The following is a 17556-nucleotide window of genomic DNA, read 5'->3' as shown; positions in this document are numbered from 1 at the left end:
CATGTTGCCATTTCACTCACTCTAGCTCTCTGATGTGGTAAAGGTTAGCCTAGCTATGGCCTATGAGAATGAAACAGGAAGAGAGGACATAAAGCGCTATATGCTCATGCTGTATTACGATAACTGAATGAAGCGTGAAAAGCCCCTCTATCTGTACGACTGTACTGACTATCGAGTGAAATTTTTGTTCAATATTTTTGTTCAATATTGGAATTACCCTTTAAGTTTGAACATGACGGAGAGTGACTACGCTGGTTGTTTTTGAGATACCAAGTCGATCTTGATGATTGCATAGCCAGAGATGGATAGAGCCGTGATCTAATTAATTTACACCACTGCGCACTCTATAATTCATTTCTGTTTAGGGAGAAGAAGAATGCCCCTCTCTTCTGTTGCGCATACACAGAACGTTCATTGAAGAAGGAGAAGAATGCCCCTCTCTTTTATTGACCATAGCCAAAAGTACATCTCTTATAATGTTTCAATTTACATGTCTTAGTCTCTGTCTCCTTGCCTACACTTTGAGCTATATGAGATTGCAAATGTAAATTTTCAATTTATCTAATGACGCAAAAAGAATTTCATCCCCCGTTGTGTTTTGTTAGCTTTAGTTTCTAAAATTTCAAGCAGTCTGGAAGCCGGATTTCCTGTTCACCTCTTTCTCCTCTCCTCTCTACTAACCCACTTAAATTAGGCCACCTGTCCCTATCCATCTCTCAATACATTTAACCTGATTATTCTCAGGTCTGATTCGGGGTCTTTTTTGAAGGGAAGATCGGGTCCTTGTAAAGCTTCATCCCCTTTTTTTGCTGAATGCTCTGCAATTTGTGTATGCTGTATTTTTCTAAATGGTCTAGGCCTGACAAAAGTGATAATTGAAAATGATTCCAAGTTTGTTATTGATACTTTACCAGCTCGGTCTTATAATTGCTCTCCCACAGTATGGCATCTGTTGGATGATGTATAAGTTTCTCTATCTCCTTTCAGTGGGTTAAGAGAGAGGCAAACATGCCAGCTCACCTGTTAGCTTCTCAAGGCCGAACTGGACAAGTTGCAAACTACTGTAGCCTGCAAGAGGTTTTGAGGTTTAATCTTGCAGCAGGAAGTTCTCACCCCCCCCCCCCCCCCCCCGGAAATGTTGGATTAATTTCCTTGGTTGGTTTTCATTTTCTGGACTTAGTTTTGAAAAAATTCGGAAGTCAAAGGTGTCTTTTTCCATTGATACTTTATGATATTTATCCTTGCTCCCCAAAACTTTTTAAAAACAAATTCTTAATCCAAAAGAAAAATAAATGATAAAACAAAAAGACTTCTTAGGTAACATATAGATCCGGGACTCTTGCGAGTCTTATCTCCGTCCAATACTCCCTCTCAAGGTGGTGTATGAGGATTGCAAATGCCCAACTTGGGAAGGAAAGAGTCAAACTGTCTTTGTCCGAGAGCCTTGGTGAAAATGTCGGCAAGTTGTTCACCGGTTCGTACATAGGCAGGTGCAATAGTGCTGGATAGGAGCTCATTGCGAATGAAATGACAATCAACTTCAATATGTTTGGAGGGTTCGCGACAATGTGCAAAGCATCTTGATTGTCACAAAACGAGCGTATAGGTTGAGGATGAGATATACCCAAAGACGATAGCAGACCTTTTAGCAACTTCAACTCATAACTGGTAGTGGCCATTGACCGGTATTCAGCCTCGGCAGAGGAATAGGAGATAGTATGTTGTTTCTTAGTCTTCCAGGAGATGGGGGAATGTCCTAACATGACAAAATACCCAGTAAGAAAGCGACGAGTTAGATGACAACTTGCCCAGTCGGAATCACAATAGGCATACAATTGCAGATCACTATCAGAGTGCAAAAATATTCCTTGACCAGGACGTCCTTTCAGATAACGAACCACACGTAATGCCGCATCCCAATGATCAACACGAGGACACTGCATAAATTGGGCCAGGACATTGGTGCAATAACTGAGCTCCGACCGTGTAATGGTTAAATAAATCAACCAGCCCACAAGACGTCGATATCGTTCAGGGTCATCCAGGAGTGCTCCGTCAGCAAAGGCAAGTTTATGATTCTGAGTAATAGGAAAGGGAGCAGGTTTGGACCCCAATAAGCCAATTTCTGTAATAATATCAAGTGTATATTTTCTTTGGCAAAGAAATATCCTCGATAATCTGCGAGTCACTTCGATGCCCAAAAAATATTTAAGAACACCCAAGTCCTTCATGTGAAAACACCGGTTCATATACTGTTTAAATTTGTGTATGAAGTCTGGGTTATTCCCACCAACGATTAAGTCATCAACATAAACCAGGACGTGCAAGACAAGCCCATTCTTGCGATATGTAAATAAGGAATAATCGGAATAGGACTGTTCAAACCCAAAAGTTTTCAAGGCGGCACCTAACTTAGAAAACCAGTTCTGGGGGACTTGCCGCAAACCATACAAAGATTTTCGGAGTTTGCATACCTTTCCAGTCCCGGTGGCCGAAAAAACTGGAGGAGGTTTCATATAGACCTCCTCATGGAGGTCACCATGCAGAAAAGCATTGTGGACATCCATTTGATGCCATTCCCAATGTTGGGCCACAGCAACTGCTAAGAAGGTTTGAACTGTGACCATTTTAGCCATAGGGGCAAAGGTCTCATTGTAATCAAGACCTTCAACTTGAGTGTTGCCCAGGACTACCAACCGTGCTTTAAATCTTTCAATGAATCTATCAGAGTTGTACTTGATTTTGTAGACCCATTTACAACCGTTTGCCTTTTTTCCAGGTGGGAGGTCTTCCAAGGTCCATGTCCTATTGTCTTCCAAAGCCTATATCTCTTGGCGCATAGCATCGTGCCATCGAGCATCAGTCATTGCCTCAGAGAAACGAGTAGGTTCTCGGCCTGTAGTAACAACTGCCAAGAAATGTCTGTGTTTCATAAAAAAATTATCATATGTCACATAATGAGTTATGGGATCAGGAGTACCTGAGGACTGAGATGATGCGGGAGAAACAGCGGAGGGGTCTAAACGACGAGCAGAGTGTGTGACAAAGTCTTGTAAATACCTGGGGGGCCACTTTTCTCGATGTCTGCAGCCTAATAACTCCGTGGTGGGCTGAGAAGCAGCTGGAGTTTCATTATTTCTGCAAGCTGTATGGCTCCTTGTCTCATCAAGAGGACCTGCCTCCTCTTCATTACCCGTGTTTTGGTGTCCTTCTTCATTGATCGTGTCGCTCCCCCTGACTTCTATATGAGGTGACTCAGATACCATGTTAGGAGGAGTGGCCCAAGGTAACCCAACATTTTCTTTGGCTACGGGAGGACTGGTTAGTAAGGGTTGATGTTCCGGACTGGTAATGGCAAACTCGACCTCACTAAACACCACGTCTCACGAGACGAAGTAATCACCAGACTCAAGATCGTATAATTTCCATCCCTTTTTCCCAAAAGGATACCCAACAAAGACACATTTCCTACTCCTAGTGGCAAATTTGTCACTGTACCGAGTATACGAAAAACACAAGCAACCAAAAACTCTGAGATGTTTATAAGAAAGACTTTGTCCAAACAACATCTCGTAAGGTGTTTTACCACCAAGAAGGGTTGAAGGTGTCCGGTTAATCAAGTACTCTGCGATCAAAACACACTCACCCTAGAAATTGATCGGAAGATGTGCTTGAAACCTGAGTGCTCTGGCCACATTCAAGATATGACGATGCTTTCTCTCCACACGACCATTTTGTTGTGGTGTTCCAACACAGGAAGCCTGAAATAAAATCCCTTGCTCGTCAAAATATGATTCCAATGATTTAAACGCTGTTCCATTATCACTTCTCACCACCTTAACCTTCTTACTGAATTCTCGTTCAATCATTGCACATAAATTTTTGAGTGTTCGATCAACTTCACTTTTTTCAGCCAATAAATAAATCCAAACCGCTCGAGAATAATCATCAACAATTGTCAAAAAATATACAACACCGCAAGATGCAGGTACTCTATAAGCATCCCATAAGTCACAATGAATCAAAGCAAAACAATCGGTCACTTTATTGCCGCTTTGAATAAAAACATCTCTAGTTTGCTTTGCCTTCAAACAAACATCACAGGTTTTGTTCTTACTATTACTGGTATTAAGAAGCAAACTAACCGTTTGATAAGAAGGGTGTCCCAATCTTTGATGCCACAAATCGCATGATCCAATTCCATCTGTCTTGTAAGCACGAACCGGCGCCACAGCCTTGAAGACATAGACCCCATCAAGCTGTTCACCCGCACCAATCAGAGTCCTCGAGATGCGGTCTTGTATCACACACAACTTATTAGTAAACGTCACAATACAATCTGTGTCACGAAGTAACCGACCTACTGACAATAAATTACAATTGAGTTTTGGGACATATAATACGTGCAACAATTTAAAATTATTTCCAATTTCAACAGTGCCTTCTTTCACGGCCTCGGTGGCGCACCGTTGGGTAAGCTAACAGGATAAGGTGCAACATCATAGGTGTCGACGAGCACATTTAAATTTCTTGTCATGTGATGTGACGCCCCAAAGTCAACAATCCATTCAGTGGAGTAATTCTTACCAGAGAGTTTTTCATTAGTCCTGGTTTTGTAAAAATTAAGCATACTTACAAGAGTCTGCCATTGCTCGTCATTAAGCCCGTTCAGTCCGATTTTGTCTTCATTAGCCACAACTGCATTAGCAACCACCTCACGCCTTGCTGATGACTGAGCAGTATGAGCCTTTGCCGTACCTCGGCCACATCCGCCAGAGGGTCCAACAGACTTACTCGAGCTCTCACTGTTCCTGTCATTGTTGGCAGCCATGGTGAAAAAAAAAGACGGCCGTCGCCGTTACCCACTAGAAGCATGGGAGGGGTCTGATCAAGATTAACGGCTGTCCGATCGAGTTGGTGAAGTTGGAGATCCTCCGTTATAAAGTTTTCGAGCCTATTCTTCTGCTCGGTAGGCACTGGTTCTCCGGCGTCGATATGCGAATCCGAGTAAGAGGTGGTGGGCACAACTCGCAGATATATGCAATTCTACAGAGCATCGTCAAGGCATTGGTTGCGTACTACCAGAAGTACATAGACAAACAGTCGAAGAAGGAGATCAAAGACATTCTGGTGAGGTACGACCAAACACTGCTTGTTGCGGATCCTCGGCGTTGCGAGCCCAAGAAGTTCGGTGGGTGGGGTGCTCGTGCGAGGTTCCAGAAATCATACCGTTGAGGAAGCTAAAGTAATGGATCATGTAGTTGAACAGATGACCCCATATAAGAAGACACATCGAGTTGCTTTCATCAATACCATTCCAAAATCTCCTGCCGGGAAGATCTTGAGAAGGGAGTTGATTGATCGTGCTCTCTCCTTTGCATCAGCTATGTTATAATCTTATCTGGCAGTCTGCGGCTCCTCTATGCCACGGCTGCAGCGACGTCACCCGGTGATCGACGTAGTGGTGGAGCAGCAACACTTCCTTCTCCCATTTGACCTTTGTAGTTCCGACAGTTCCAACGGTTTCAACTTCTTGTTTCTTCCAATAGCAGCCAAAATCGCCGTAGGCAACGAAAAGCTTCTCTTCACTCTCGTGTCGTCAACGACAGGAAAAGGGAGACAGAGAGGAAGGAACCGAACAAAGCTCCTTGGTTAGTTCCAGACTACCAAGATAGAGAAAGAGAGAGCCAGGTTCGCTAGCGTCTTGGTTTTGATTGGCTCTGATACCATGAAAAAATTCAGAAGCCAAAGATGTCATTTCCCATTGATATCTTATGATATTTATATACAAAGGATGGATTTCCTTGCTCCCAAAACTTTCTAAAAACAAATTCCTAATCCAAAAGAAAAACACATGACAAAACAAAAAGACTTCTCCGTAACATACATATCCGGGACTTTGCGAGTCTTGTCTCCGTCCAATAAGTTTTCTGTTTCTTGATTCCTCTGTTTGTTTGTTTAGGCTTGTTTATTTGGCTTGCTTCCTGTAATGAAAGTTTCTTAAACAAAACCACTCCCTCTCCAAAGTGGCTTCTACCCGCAAGAAGGGGTGTTACAAAAAATATAGCAGTCCTGACATGTCGCATTGATCTTACCGTTTTCTTCATACTATTTATTTTCTTACTTCAATTTATTTGTAACAAACTACACAAAGGAGGGAATACAATTCCCTTTTTGGTCAAAAGAGAATGCAAATTCACGAAAAGGATATCCACAGACCAAAGCAACATCACGGCTAAATAGATCAGCAAAATATATTGGGATAAATCTGCCAGCTGACATTGTTCCACTGAAATAACTCAAAAGAGAGAAAAGTCAAAGACAAGTGGTTTGTTACGTTACGTATGGGCTTACCAAATGTTGCGGTGGAGAACGTGGTAGGGGCCCCACCTTTGACGTTCAACTCAATCGAGTCTCCGATGCCGGACACACTCTTCCTTCCCGTCACCGTAAACTAATCAAAGTTGTCTACTTCCCCCTTCTCCGTGTTCTCCTTCACTCCTTCATGTATTTACAATTCACAAATCTAGACTCGCTTTTTCTCCGCACTGCGCCCAGCCCCGATCTTCACCGCTTATTTTCCTTTCTTTTTTGGATGCACTGAGGGAACTAGGAATCAACCACCGCAACTGCAACCAAACCAAGTAGCTTCCGGTGAATCGGGGTGTTAAATTTGTCTAGAAGGGTCTGCATCTTAGACACGATGGCCAAGCTGTTACTCGTCAACTCCATCGAAATCCTCATCGCTGCCTTCATTTCTTCCAACACTGCCTTGCTGCTGCTGGAGTTCAACTCCTCCAAGCCGTCCAAACAGGTTTGTTCGTATGTGATGGCGGAGCTGAGCCACGTCCTGAGGTTGGTTATCTTCGAATCCGTCAACAATTTCTCCCTCTGCCCTACCTGCATCGAGGAGATGGACGAGTTGATTTGATCGACGGCTTCTTCGAATTGGATCTGGCAATCCTGCAGCGCCGCCACCAGAGCTGGATCGTTGTTTACCTTGGCGATTAGCTTCTGGGGCAGAGAAGAGAGATTAGAGAGCTCGTTGAAGGCCACTTGCAGAGACAGCTTGAAGATCTCTTCCGGGTCTGTGGTTTTCTGTTCGAGTTTAAGGGAAGAGATGCTGGATATGCAGGATTTGGGGTAAAGAGTGACGTTGCAGACGGTTTTGATGGAGTCTCCCACGGAAATCGTCGAAGGGATAGACATAGACTTGTCGCTATCGTTCTTCTCATCCTTATGTGTCGTTGAGCCGACCACAAAAGCGACGATGATGATAACAAGGATGAAAGCCGAGACGGCAATGATGATCAGACGCTTACGAGTCTCCCTGCGGAATTCACGCTCTTCCGGTTCGTCTATCTTGCCGTAGCCTTTGAAGGATTTTATAGTGTCCATCATATCCTGGTGTTCTTAGGAGGAGCCGCTTGCTTAATTTGAAACTAGCTCAGTAGTTCGTGTCTTGGATCCTTCTTTATTTTTCTTGGCACTGTATAATCGAGAACGAAGTTAAGACAAACGGAAAAAAGGAGAAGTATATGTGCGTAGAGGTGGGGAGTTGTTGTTAAATTGATTGCTTTCCCTCTTCTAATAAATCTGATGACCATCACCACTGCTATTTGTATATGTTTATTCATGAAAACCTATGCAAAGGCTTTCTAGGTCCACAAAGACCCCATAAAAGTAAAGTTGTCTCCCGGATTTTGACGTGGTCAAATAGCAGATTGTTTTGAAATGTCAAAATGCATAGTTGATTGAATAACTCGCAATCGAGTCGCTAGTGGTAATTTCATGATTTCACGCGGTCAATTGGCTGATCAGAACCGTTTATATGGAAGTATGTTGTAGAATCGGGACCCAATTGAAGATTCATGTTTCTTTCTTTAATTCTTAAGATCAATCAAGGTAGGAAGCCAGAAACTATAAAACGTCTATGCAAAGCCTACGGTTTTGAACGAACATTGCTGTGTACACTGGTCATTGATTATATAAATTTTTTGATAGGCAGAAAAAAAGGGGAGCGAAACCACCTTGTCATTGTGCTTTGTGATTCCAGATGACATGGTTTTCAAAATCGGACCGGACCGGACGGTCGGACCGGGAAAACTAGGAATGGATCACTTGATCGGTTTCGTTTTTCTTAAAATCTAGATTTTCCTTCAAAACCGTTAATTTTGGTCAGCAAATTATTGAATGGAGTGATTAATCGTTCAAACAATTTTGACTGTTTTTATTTATTTTTTATTTTTCTATCAAAATGGGCCAAGCGTTTGGTTCGAACAGTCGAATCGTTCGACCCGATAAACTAACCCCTGACCGGTTTAGTCACTGGGTCGGTTTTAAAAACCATGCCAGATCAATCCACCGACTTCGGCTTTCCCAGTTTGCCCCTTAACCGCTCCATTGATATTTACTTCAACAGTTCAACCCAACTAACAGGTTGTAGGTTCCATTTATCTGCAGTGCCAATTTCATTTGCATTGGTGTAAGTGCATAGTAGTGCAAATGGAATAAGCGTACATGCTGATTTACTTTTGCCTCGGATTTGACCTTGTTTTATATGTTTGTAAAAAGTAAAATAGAATGTGAAATGATGTGGTCCCCAATTTATATAAAAGAGAAATGAAACTGGAGGAAAGTTTTTTGGTGCGTCTTTTCATATAGTTTTTTGGTTATTTATAATCGTAGACGGTGCTATGGTCATTTTCCATTTGGTTTGTAATAGATTTAACGTCAAAGTTGGTGTGTTGAAAAGATGCGAGAAGTTTATTTTGGGCTGATTTTGGAAAGTTCCAAAATAAAGTTTTTTGCATTTTTTTCGCTTTATTCTCACATGGAAAGACATGAAAAGATGTACAAAAAAACGTGCATTAGCCAAAATTAGCTTTGAGCTGCTCAGATATTCATACAAAAGTTCAATATGCCTTTTAACTGTTAAAGCTACTAAAGATCTTTCTCAAAAAAACTTATCAAATGACCCTGTCGTAGAATTAATATGTTACTAGTGGATTCATGTGGTGAAGTGACGTTCCCTACTTGACTTAACTAATAAATTTTGGACGGGTATGTAAGTGAGTTGCCATTAGCTAAGTTTATCACATAACTCAAAGGAAGAAGAATGGGTAGGTTGGTGGGTCATAGAAAGTTTCCTGTGCCCTCACATTAAGATTTTACATCTGCGCCCCACAAGTGCCCCACAATACATCACGATTGTGTATTGGGAACAATTCGGAAATATGCTTCCAATACACGGTCGTAATGTGTTGTGGAATACTTGTGGGACGCCCTTTTTGAGATGCAGATGTGAATTCTTATATTAATGATATAAACATTGACCATATAGTGTTGATCTTTTCTAGGGATAGATTGAAGTTGAACTCGATTGTGAGCATTGGTAAGTTTGTGCCTTTTTTCTATCACCAGCTTCTTATAGGGTTAGTCATTGAGTACTCATGCGACACCCAAATATGTTAAGTAAGCTTGTAAAATAAAGCAACAACGTAGTAAAGGCAATATAGATATACATGAATTAAGTACAAGTATACAATTGACATGTCAAGGGGCTAGGTTTAACTTTAATTTATATCTTAATTAGTTCTCTCCTGATTACTTACATCCCCTAAAGAGTATGTTAAGTATTTGGGGATCTGACAAAATAATACATTAAAGTGTTTGAATCATACTCATAATTACAATTATGCCATTAGAATATATAAAAGATAGACAATGCCCCATCGCACCACCTAAGACACATGTGGTGATTAGACCTGTTCATGGGTTGGGCCGGGCTTTGACTTTTTATTAACAGAAAACTGTTAGGCCCGAGTCTGAGCCCGACCCGACCAACGGGCCTATAACTTGGGTCCGATTTCGAGCCCGAGCCCGAAGTCCGACCTAATAAAAGAAATTCAAAATTTTTCCTATTCAAATGGACATTTTTTATTTTAATTTAGATGTTTTTCCCCTATTTAAATGAACAATGAGCCTACAAGTGAATCAATAACCTTTTCAAATCAAAAAATTTATTTAAATAAACATCACATAGGGTTTTTACTTAGGTTTAACTATAGGTCGGGCCGGGCTATTTTGGCAAAGCCCGAACCCGGCTCGAATTTTATGTGGGCCGGGCTTTTTGGCCCGAGATTAAGCCCGCGGGCCAAAAAACTTGTTCAAGCCCGTATGGGGGTTGGGCCAGGCCGGGCCGGCCTGTCGGGCCACCCGGCCCATGAACAGGTCTAGTGGTGACACTTGAAGACACTCTAACGGCGTGGTTGATGAAACTCACTGTGACGGTCTCCCCCACTCATTTTGATATACACGTTTGAAGGTCTAGTTCGCGTGATCCTTTGTCTTGAAGTTGAAAGATAAGGTTTTTGATTGGTTATGTGTCAAGTTAAGGCTAATATACCTAGAAGTTTTAATTTGCTTATGTGTCAAGTTAAGGCTAGATTTCGGACAAAAGGAGATTTTGGCTTGTTGGGGTGTTGATTCCCATAAAATGTTCCGCAAGGTTGTCTCCTCGCAAGGCTACCCAAATTGGTATGGTTGTTATTGGAGATGGCCTAGGGTCTTGCTCGAGTCTCTACAATGCGATAATTGATGTTGGACTCCTATTATCGCTTGAACAACACGGATGGTGATTGCCTCTTCTAGATGGCTGCCCGATCCATATCCATGATGTGATAGTTGATGAGGTTTCTAGAGTGGGGATCTTCTTTGTTATTGACTCCGGGTGTGTCTTATTCCTTGTAAAAGACAAACTAGTCCAGCGGTACAATAGATAAGTCGATCTTCTCCTTCCTCGGCTTAACCTAGAGTTCCACCCCATAGGCCGTGCCTTTTATTGCCTTGAACTAGAGTTGGCAACTTTGAGTCACCCTAATTTCTTAGAGGTGGTCAAGTTAAGTCACCTTACCTGAGCAAGTGAAACGAAGTTATGTGTGACCTTATATATGTCTATTAGGACCTGAGTTGATTTCCTGCCAAGTGTGATATGCACAAACTTCAATCCCTTTTGGGCTTTCTTAGGCCATTTAAGTATGACCTCTTTCTTTAGCATGACGCCTTTAGTCTTTGTGTGGGTTTTAAGTCATCGCTCTTTTTCATCATTACTGAGTTTAGCAATAAGGGCATTGATTTTCTTCCTTGTGGGGTTGTCTTTTGTCTAATGTATTTCATTACAATGAAGCAAGGTGAAGGAGTTGTAGGTCTCTTACTATATATACTTGTAGTATTGGGAGTTATATGCTTCTTGTGGCTTCTTCCTTTCTTGGTGATTGTACTAGTTGGGGTAGGGCTACTTTGCTTGAGTGTAATTTGATTGTCAATCTTCGCCATTCAAATTAGTGGTATGTGAGCTGGTTGGCTTATAATCTTTCTCATCAGGCTTCCTTAGACTAATAAGTTGCTCATCCACGATCATGGCCATTGCAAGATCCTTTACTACTCACCATTATAGTTCAAACTCGACTCAGGGTGAAAACTATCCATAAAGTTGTATAGGAGATTCTTGTTAGACATGTCGGTGATCTCGAGCAGTAAGGATGAGAGTTCTTTGATGTAGTCGTGTAGTAAGTCCCTGTGTTTAAGTCTCTTCATCTTCCTTTGAACAAGATACTCAAAATTCTCAAGGTAAATTTTCATTTAATCTCATGTTTGAAATTAATCCAGATGTTGAAGATGCATGTGCTACACTCATGTCTTCGCAACACCTACCACCATAATATTGCATTATCAGTCAAATACATGGTGGTCTTACATATTTGTGTTTTATCATCATTAACATCAATGGTAGAAACATATTGTTCTAATTGCCACAAGTTGTCAAGCTCCTAGGCATCTCAAGCACTTGAGTACAATGTTGGTTGTTGTATCTTGATGTGTCTAGGCGTTGAAGCTGATGGGGTATAAGTAGAGTTTGCCTATTCCATTTTCACCTTGTCCAATTGAGCTTAAAATTTGTTCACCATGTCTTGAAGGTTGGTTTGGGAAGAGCTAACATCTAAATGTTGTAAGGTGTCATGGATCTTCCTAAGACCTCTATCTAGGTGACCTTCCAGTTCCACCACTACACTCAATAGTCTCTATGTTGAGATGGAGTTCTAGTTGAGTTTCACCAATGATTAGTTAGCTCTCAATATAAGACACACCTGTCCGTGGCAGTCGGTTTATCAACTGATTTATCTTGCTTTCTTTCATTAGTTCTTAGGCCATTCAGGGCTTATTCTTTAATTGTATCATCTTCCAATCCATCATTGGTCTCGTGAGCTTAGGATGAGAGTCCCAATTTTATTTCTTGTGAGATCCCCCTATTGCTTTTCTTTGTGTTACATTGGTTTAGGGACGACCGACAACGTCCAAAATGTGTTGATGAGCTCCTTTGATATCAATTGTCACAGGATTAGTCATTGAGGCCCAATGTGGCATTTGAGTGTATCGAGTAAGCCTATGAAATAAAGCAATAAAGATGCATGCTATATGAATTAATAAAAGACGCTTTGTATTTTTTGATGAATTAAGTGTAGGTACACAGTAAATGGTTGGGGGTTCTTAATTTTTACACGTTGGTTCCCTTTTGACTATCCACGTTGGTTCCAAAACACGTGGTGTCACACTTGATGGCATGGTTGATGAAGTCGACTACCAGTTAATATCTTATGCAAACAGAATTGACACCACTTCCCTCTAAGTGTTTATAGCCTGTACATCAATTTTTATATGAACTATGCAAATTATCGTTTTGAAGCTATGGTTGCAGTGCAATTTTATTTGTATTAGTACGAATGAATGAATGTGCAAATGAAAAAAAAAATACAAATTCTCATTTAATTTTGTTTGGGGGTTTACTTTATTCTGCTCCATATCTTAATTTACTTCATTTATACTGTAATCAAATAAAATAAACTAGAATTTGAAACAAAAAATAGGTCAGAATATACACTCAAATCATTTGCACTGCTATAGTTTTGCAGCAGTGCAAATTTATTTGCATTGCAACCAAATACAGCCTCGTGTAAGCACAAACAAGCCTATACTGCCGAACAAAAGCCCACAAACTACAACATACCTTATTTGATAGCTTAAGCGTTGGGCCAAAGCTGTCCTGCAATCGATCAAATGAGGCAAGCGTATTTAGAGTACGGTTGGCAAGCTGATTAAACAGAATTCCATCAATTGAATTATAGGTTCACTGTTCTTGTTTTTCTGTAATTCTGTAATCGATGGTATGGAAATCAACATAGCATAACATCGTAATTCATCTTTTGTAATACATTCCTCACTCAACTCGAGATTCGGATCGAGTGCCTTCAACCTTCACCCAATCTTTCCTTGACCACCTGTGATATATTGATCCGCGGCCTGAAGTGTATGTGTAGCTTGAGAAAACGAAATTCCTTTTTCCTTTTTTTTCCGCCAACAATTTCCTTTTGCCATCAAATTATCAGACATCACATAAATAACCGGCGACATACACGGATTATTAAGTAGTTAAGTTGAATTTCCATAAAGCCTAGATTCATATATATAACAATTTGGTTTAGCTAGATAAAACAAAACAAAAAGAAAAGTTAAACCCCATCATCGTAAGGAAATGAAGTTGACTCCAGCCACTCGTCTCCGGTAATGAACTCTGACACGGTGAAATTCCGGGCGTCGTTATAATTCATTATGTGGTAGCCTGGCCAGGTAACCCGACCGTCCGCGAGCGAGCCAGGCCCATTATTATCGTACTCTCCATAATACAATGTATCCAACCCCTGATTGCCGGACCACTCTTTCCACCCTCTGGCGTCAATGAGATTGTCAATATAAGATTCCATGTAGACCGTCCTCGAGTATATTCTCCATGGCCTCCCCAAGTAACTCTTGACAGAAGCAATATTGGAGTAGAGGTCGTCGGATGCAAGAACAGAACAGTTCTGTATGGAGATGCCGGTATCCTCTTCCGGGGTGTCTCTAGACTGAGCTGTGATCACATTGAACTGGTCCGGCATAGGCAGCTTTGCTATAATGTTACACTCTTGGAACACAACAGCGGCATTTCCAAAGATAAAATCCACTGTGCCGTATATGTCACATTCTCTGTAGAATTGTCGAAAGGAGTGTACGTACAAGGTGTCTTGGTACCCATCGATCGCACACCGATACACCGCACTCAAGTCGGCGTTCACTCTCAAGGCAACGGCTTGGTGTTTTTCCGGTCCGGCCGTGTTCTCGAATTTTATGTCACGCGCCAGAAACCCATCGCCGGAGACGGCTGAAATGAAGAATAAACAAGGGAAAGATTAAGACAGGATTGTATAAATTTCATTGGTAGTAGTGCATTGAAAAAAACAAAAAAAAAAAAGAGTAGTTGTGCAATACACCCATTAATTAACATGTACTGAGACAGAGCCAGAGAGTACTATTTCTGATTTTCCAGTTCCAAAAACTGGTCCAGTGACAGTGAGGACTTGCGTCATTGCATGGCACTCCCCCGAACCCGTCCAACCATAACTATTAAACCGATGGACCCACTCAGGATATATCACATGATCCATCAGATTTTCAACTTGTAATTCCATCATCACGCCTAGCTATGCCATCTCTCGGATCTCGGCGATAATCAAATAGCACCAAATTATATTACATGCAATGCAATTTATTTATTCTAGCTTTCACGTGTAGTCTCGCAATTGTACTCCACACCCATTTTAAAAAGTATAATTTTTGTGTTTTCATCACAATTATCAACCAAGATATTATTATTTTCATACTAGTCGTCTGAATGCAAATTAAAGGCCATGCAAGGGTCCGCAGGGTGGTGAATGGTGAAAACTGAAAAAGACAGAGTGTACTGACAGACTGATATGACGCTGGAAGACAAGAAACCGGCCAAGCACATGAGCATTGTTCAGAAGAAAGTTATCAAAATTTAGGAAAGTAAAGGCAAAAAAGAGAACCGACAAGAAAGACATGTTAACTCACCAACGGTTGCAGACCTGAAAGTAGTCCAGCCATCACCCACGCTTCTGTTACCGGTGATAATGGTGACGTCTGCTCCATCCCCCAACAACACAATGTTGGTCTTATAGCTTGGGATATCCAAGTTTTCCTGGTAAATCCCTGCCCTAATGTAGATAATCGTTCTATCGTAGCTGGTGTTTGGAGCGAAATTAACGGCGTCCGTGATGGTGGTGAAGTTTCCGCTCCCGTCTTTGGCCACCGTAAGCACGTCATTTGGATTATAGTCACCATCGAAGCTCTGTAATATCCGACGATCTTTCCTGGACACCCACGCCGGAAAACCCATGAGACGACGGTTAGAACCTTCCGTCACTTTTCTGAGCTCCTGCTTCGGCAACATTGAAAGTGAATTACTAATGTGTCTATAGACACTGGTTATGGACTGGACTATAACTGACTTGAGAGGACCCGTCGCAGAATCAAGGCCTTCCAAACAAGTGTTTTTGTTGGTGAGAGACGCACTGAGGAATGCTCTAGCGTCGGATAGTTTCCGGGCGTCACCAGAACGAATTCGGGACAAGGATCTCTGTAGAGAACTCATTGTAATTTGGTGCAATTCCTTGCAATCTTGGATGGCTCCTTTTTGCTTTTCGACGACCCCCAAGCTTCCAATATTCAGGAAGAGATCCAAGAGCTTGTCGGCTTCGAAGATTGCAGTTTGGAGGGATTGAAGAGCGTAACCAATTATGTTCGGTTTGATATTTATTGAAATAGATGGCTTCAGTGAATCGAAGCAGGCATCTGGGTATGGTGTGGATTTGCAAAAGGATCTTATAGAAGCCAAATGAGCATCTAAAGTAGTATCAGTAGCAGAAGAAAAAGAGGATGAATTAACAGCCCATGGTCGAACAATAAAGATTGTAGAGAGGAGTAGAAATGTTCTCAGAAGGGTGGAAGCCATGAAAATGGCTAGGAGCTTGGGAAGTTTTTGAGCGAATGGGGGAAGAAATGGCAAGTTGATGAATGTATTTAAAATGAGAACTTTCTTTGGGAGCATAAAATTGCATGGAATTGGTTAACCAACCAAAATAATAAGAACATAGATTACATGGTTTTCGATGATGGGCTTATTTAATCTTTTTAATTTCTGAGATGAAAACAGGTAAGATCCATGCTTCTGGACCGCTACCATTTCAGATATTTATGATTTTACTTTCAAAAGTTCTCCGCAAGAGCTAGAGAATTAGTGCTTAATTGCCTATTGACGTTAGCTAGGGTGGGTTAAAGCCCACATACACAGCGTTATGTTTGGTGAAAGTGAAACATCCATAGAGCCGAATTGGCTGTCGATAAGCTATTGAAGATCACTTCAGCCTCTTTGATCAGCTTATTTAGAGGGCTAGACTTTTGGTAAAGCTAAAAGCACGACTTCAAAGCCTTCGGTGTGTTGCTGTGGCCCTTGATGAAGTGATGTAGTGCTAGGGATAACAAAGGTCATGATTCACAGCAGATCGTAGCAAAAGTACTGAACGAGTCCAGCCGGATCTATTGAGCACAAGAGGCTGTGCACAGGATCTACCAGCCGCACATAGTGGGACATCTCTTGTCATTCACGGGGAGATGTTTCATTGTGTTTTTTGTCCTGTAGCCGGCATTTTGTGGTCGGCAGAACCGAGCTCAAAGTGAATTACTCCATCAGAGTGCTTGTCAAGATTATCTGATCTCTCTGCTATGCAGTTGTCCATGAAATATTTTATATACAGCTAAAGCTGTATCTTCAATTCACCCTTCCAGAGAGGCCCTTAAATCCTCAACGGAATCTGAGCACAAAGATTTTAATGGACCCTACGGCAAGTGGACAACGGAATGGCTTTTAACTATGCTTAGTCCATTTGGGAGGACTTAAGCAAAAAAAATCAATTTATTAGTTCAATGAAAATGTGCTAAAAAAACAGTTACTCTAGTGTAAGAGCTCTGGCTGAAACCGTGAAAGGGCCCTTGATGTACTGATGTATGTGGTCCACCTTGAATTGGATGAAGTAACATAAAGTGGGGTCAAGGAAAAGCAACGAAGGCTGTGACCCATCTTATAAAGCTAGAAGCGGCTGTGTAAAAGCCCTCCCAACCATTGATTCTGTCAATTCGGGTTCCTACCACAACCCTCTTTCTTCTCAGATATACTGATTTTATGACATGGATTCGAGATATTACAATTTTCTTCATATTATTGCAGCTATGCCATAATCTTGTAACAAATGAAACCAACGTCAGTGCAAATAATTGCTTTCGTAGATCCCCTGAATATATGTTGGGTTTTCAGGACAGGGGTTGTGAATAACCGCAACCAAAAGAATATGAAGACGAACAATAGTGAATATAAACAAAAAAAGAAAAAAAGAAAACTGAGAAATAAAAGAAACCCTAGAAAAGGGATTGTGTACACTCAGCTGCTCCACCGGTGGTTAAGCATTCGTCGGTCAGAGTACAAGTTGAAACCCCAGAAGAAAATGGAGGAAAATATAAGGAAGAACCAAATTGGAACCCTATAAAATCAATCTAGGAAGAGTGAAAGCTCATATTTGTGACAATGAACAAAAAAGCAAAATAAAA

The 17556-nt window shown here is 41.4% G+C and overlaps 1 protein-coding gene and 1 pseudogene across 6 annotated transcripts; both read right to left on the bottom strand.

The window, feature by feature from the left end:
- Nucleotides 1-1762: 1762 nt before the first annotated feature.
- LOC104600448 (pectinesterase 3 pseudogene) lies at nt 1763-7707 on the bottom strand (annotated as a pseudogene). Of its 5 annotated transcripts, none has more exons than XR_016079587.1 (4): nt 6355-6611; nt 4637-5720; nt 2981-4297; nt 1763-2908 (listed from the first exon to the last, which is right to left on the bottom strand). The product of XR_016079587.1 is annotated as a pectinesterase 3 pseudogene, transcript variant X5 (transcript). The 5 variants fall into 5 exon arrangements; XR_016079586.1 differs by having other exon boundaries at nt 1763-2896; XR_016079585.1 differs by having other exon boundaries at nt 1763-3761; nt 4146-4297.
- Nucleotides 7708-13480: 5773 nt separating this feature from the next.
- Nucleotides 13481-16139, bottom strand: LOC104600446 (putative pectinesterase/pectinesterase inhibitor 12). Its single transcript, XM_010263367.3, has 2 exons — nt 14968-16139; nt 13481-14257 (listed from the first exon to the last, which is right to left on the bottom strand). The coding sequence occupies exons 1-2, from the start codon at nt 16001-16003 to the stop codon at nt 13569-13571; spliced, it is 1725 nt and encodes a 574-aa protein (XP_010261669.1). The 5' UTR covers nt 16004-16139; the 3' UTR covers nt 13481-13568.
- Nucleotides 16140-17556: the final 1417 nt, after the last annotated feature.

Source organism: Nelumbo nucifera, chromosome 8 (genome assembly GCF_055504915.1).
Source record: "Nelumbo nucifera cultivar China Antique chromosome 8, China Antique-T2T, whole genome shotgun sequence".
Classification (NCBI taxonomy): Eukaryota; Viridiplantae; Streptophyta; class Magnoliopsida; order Proteales; family Nelumbonaceae; genus Nelumbo; species Nelumbo nucifera.
This window is presented reverse-complemented; position numbering and strand designations above follow the sequence as displayed.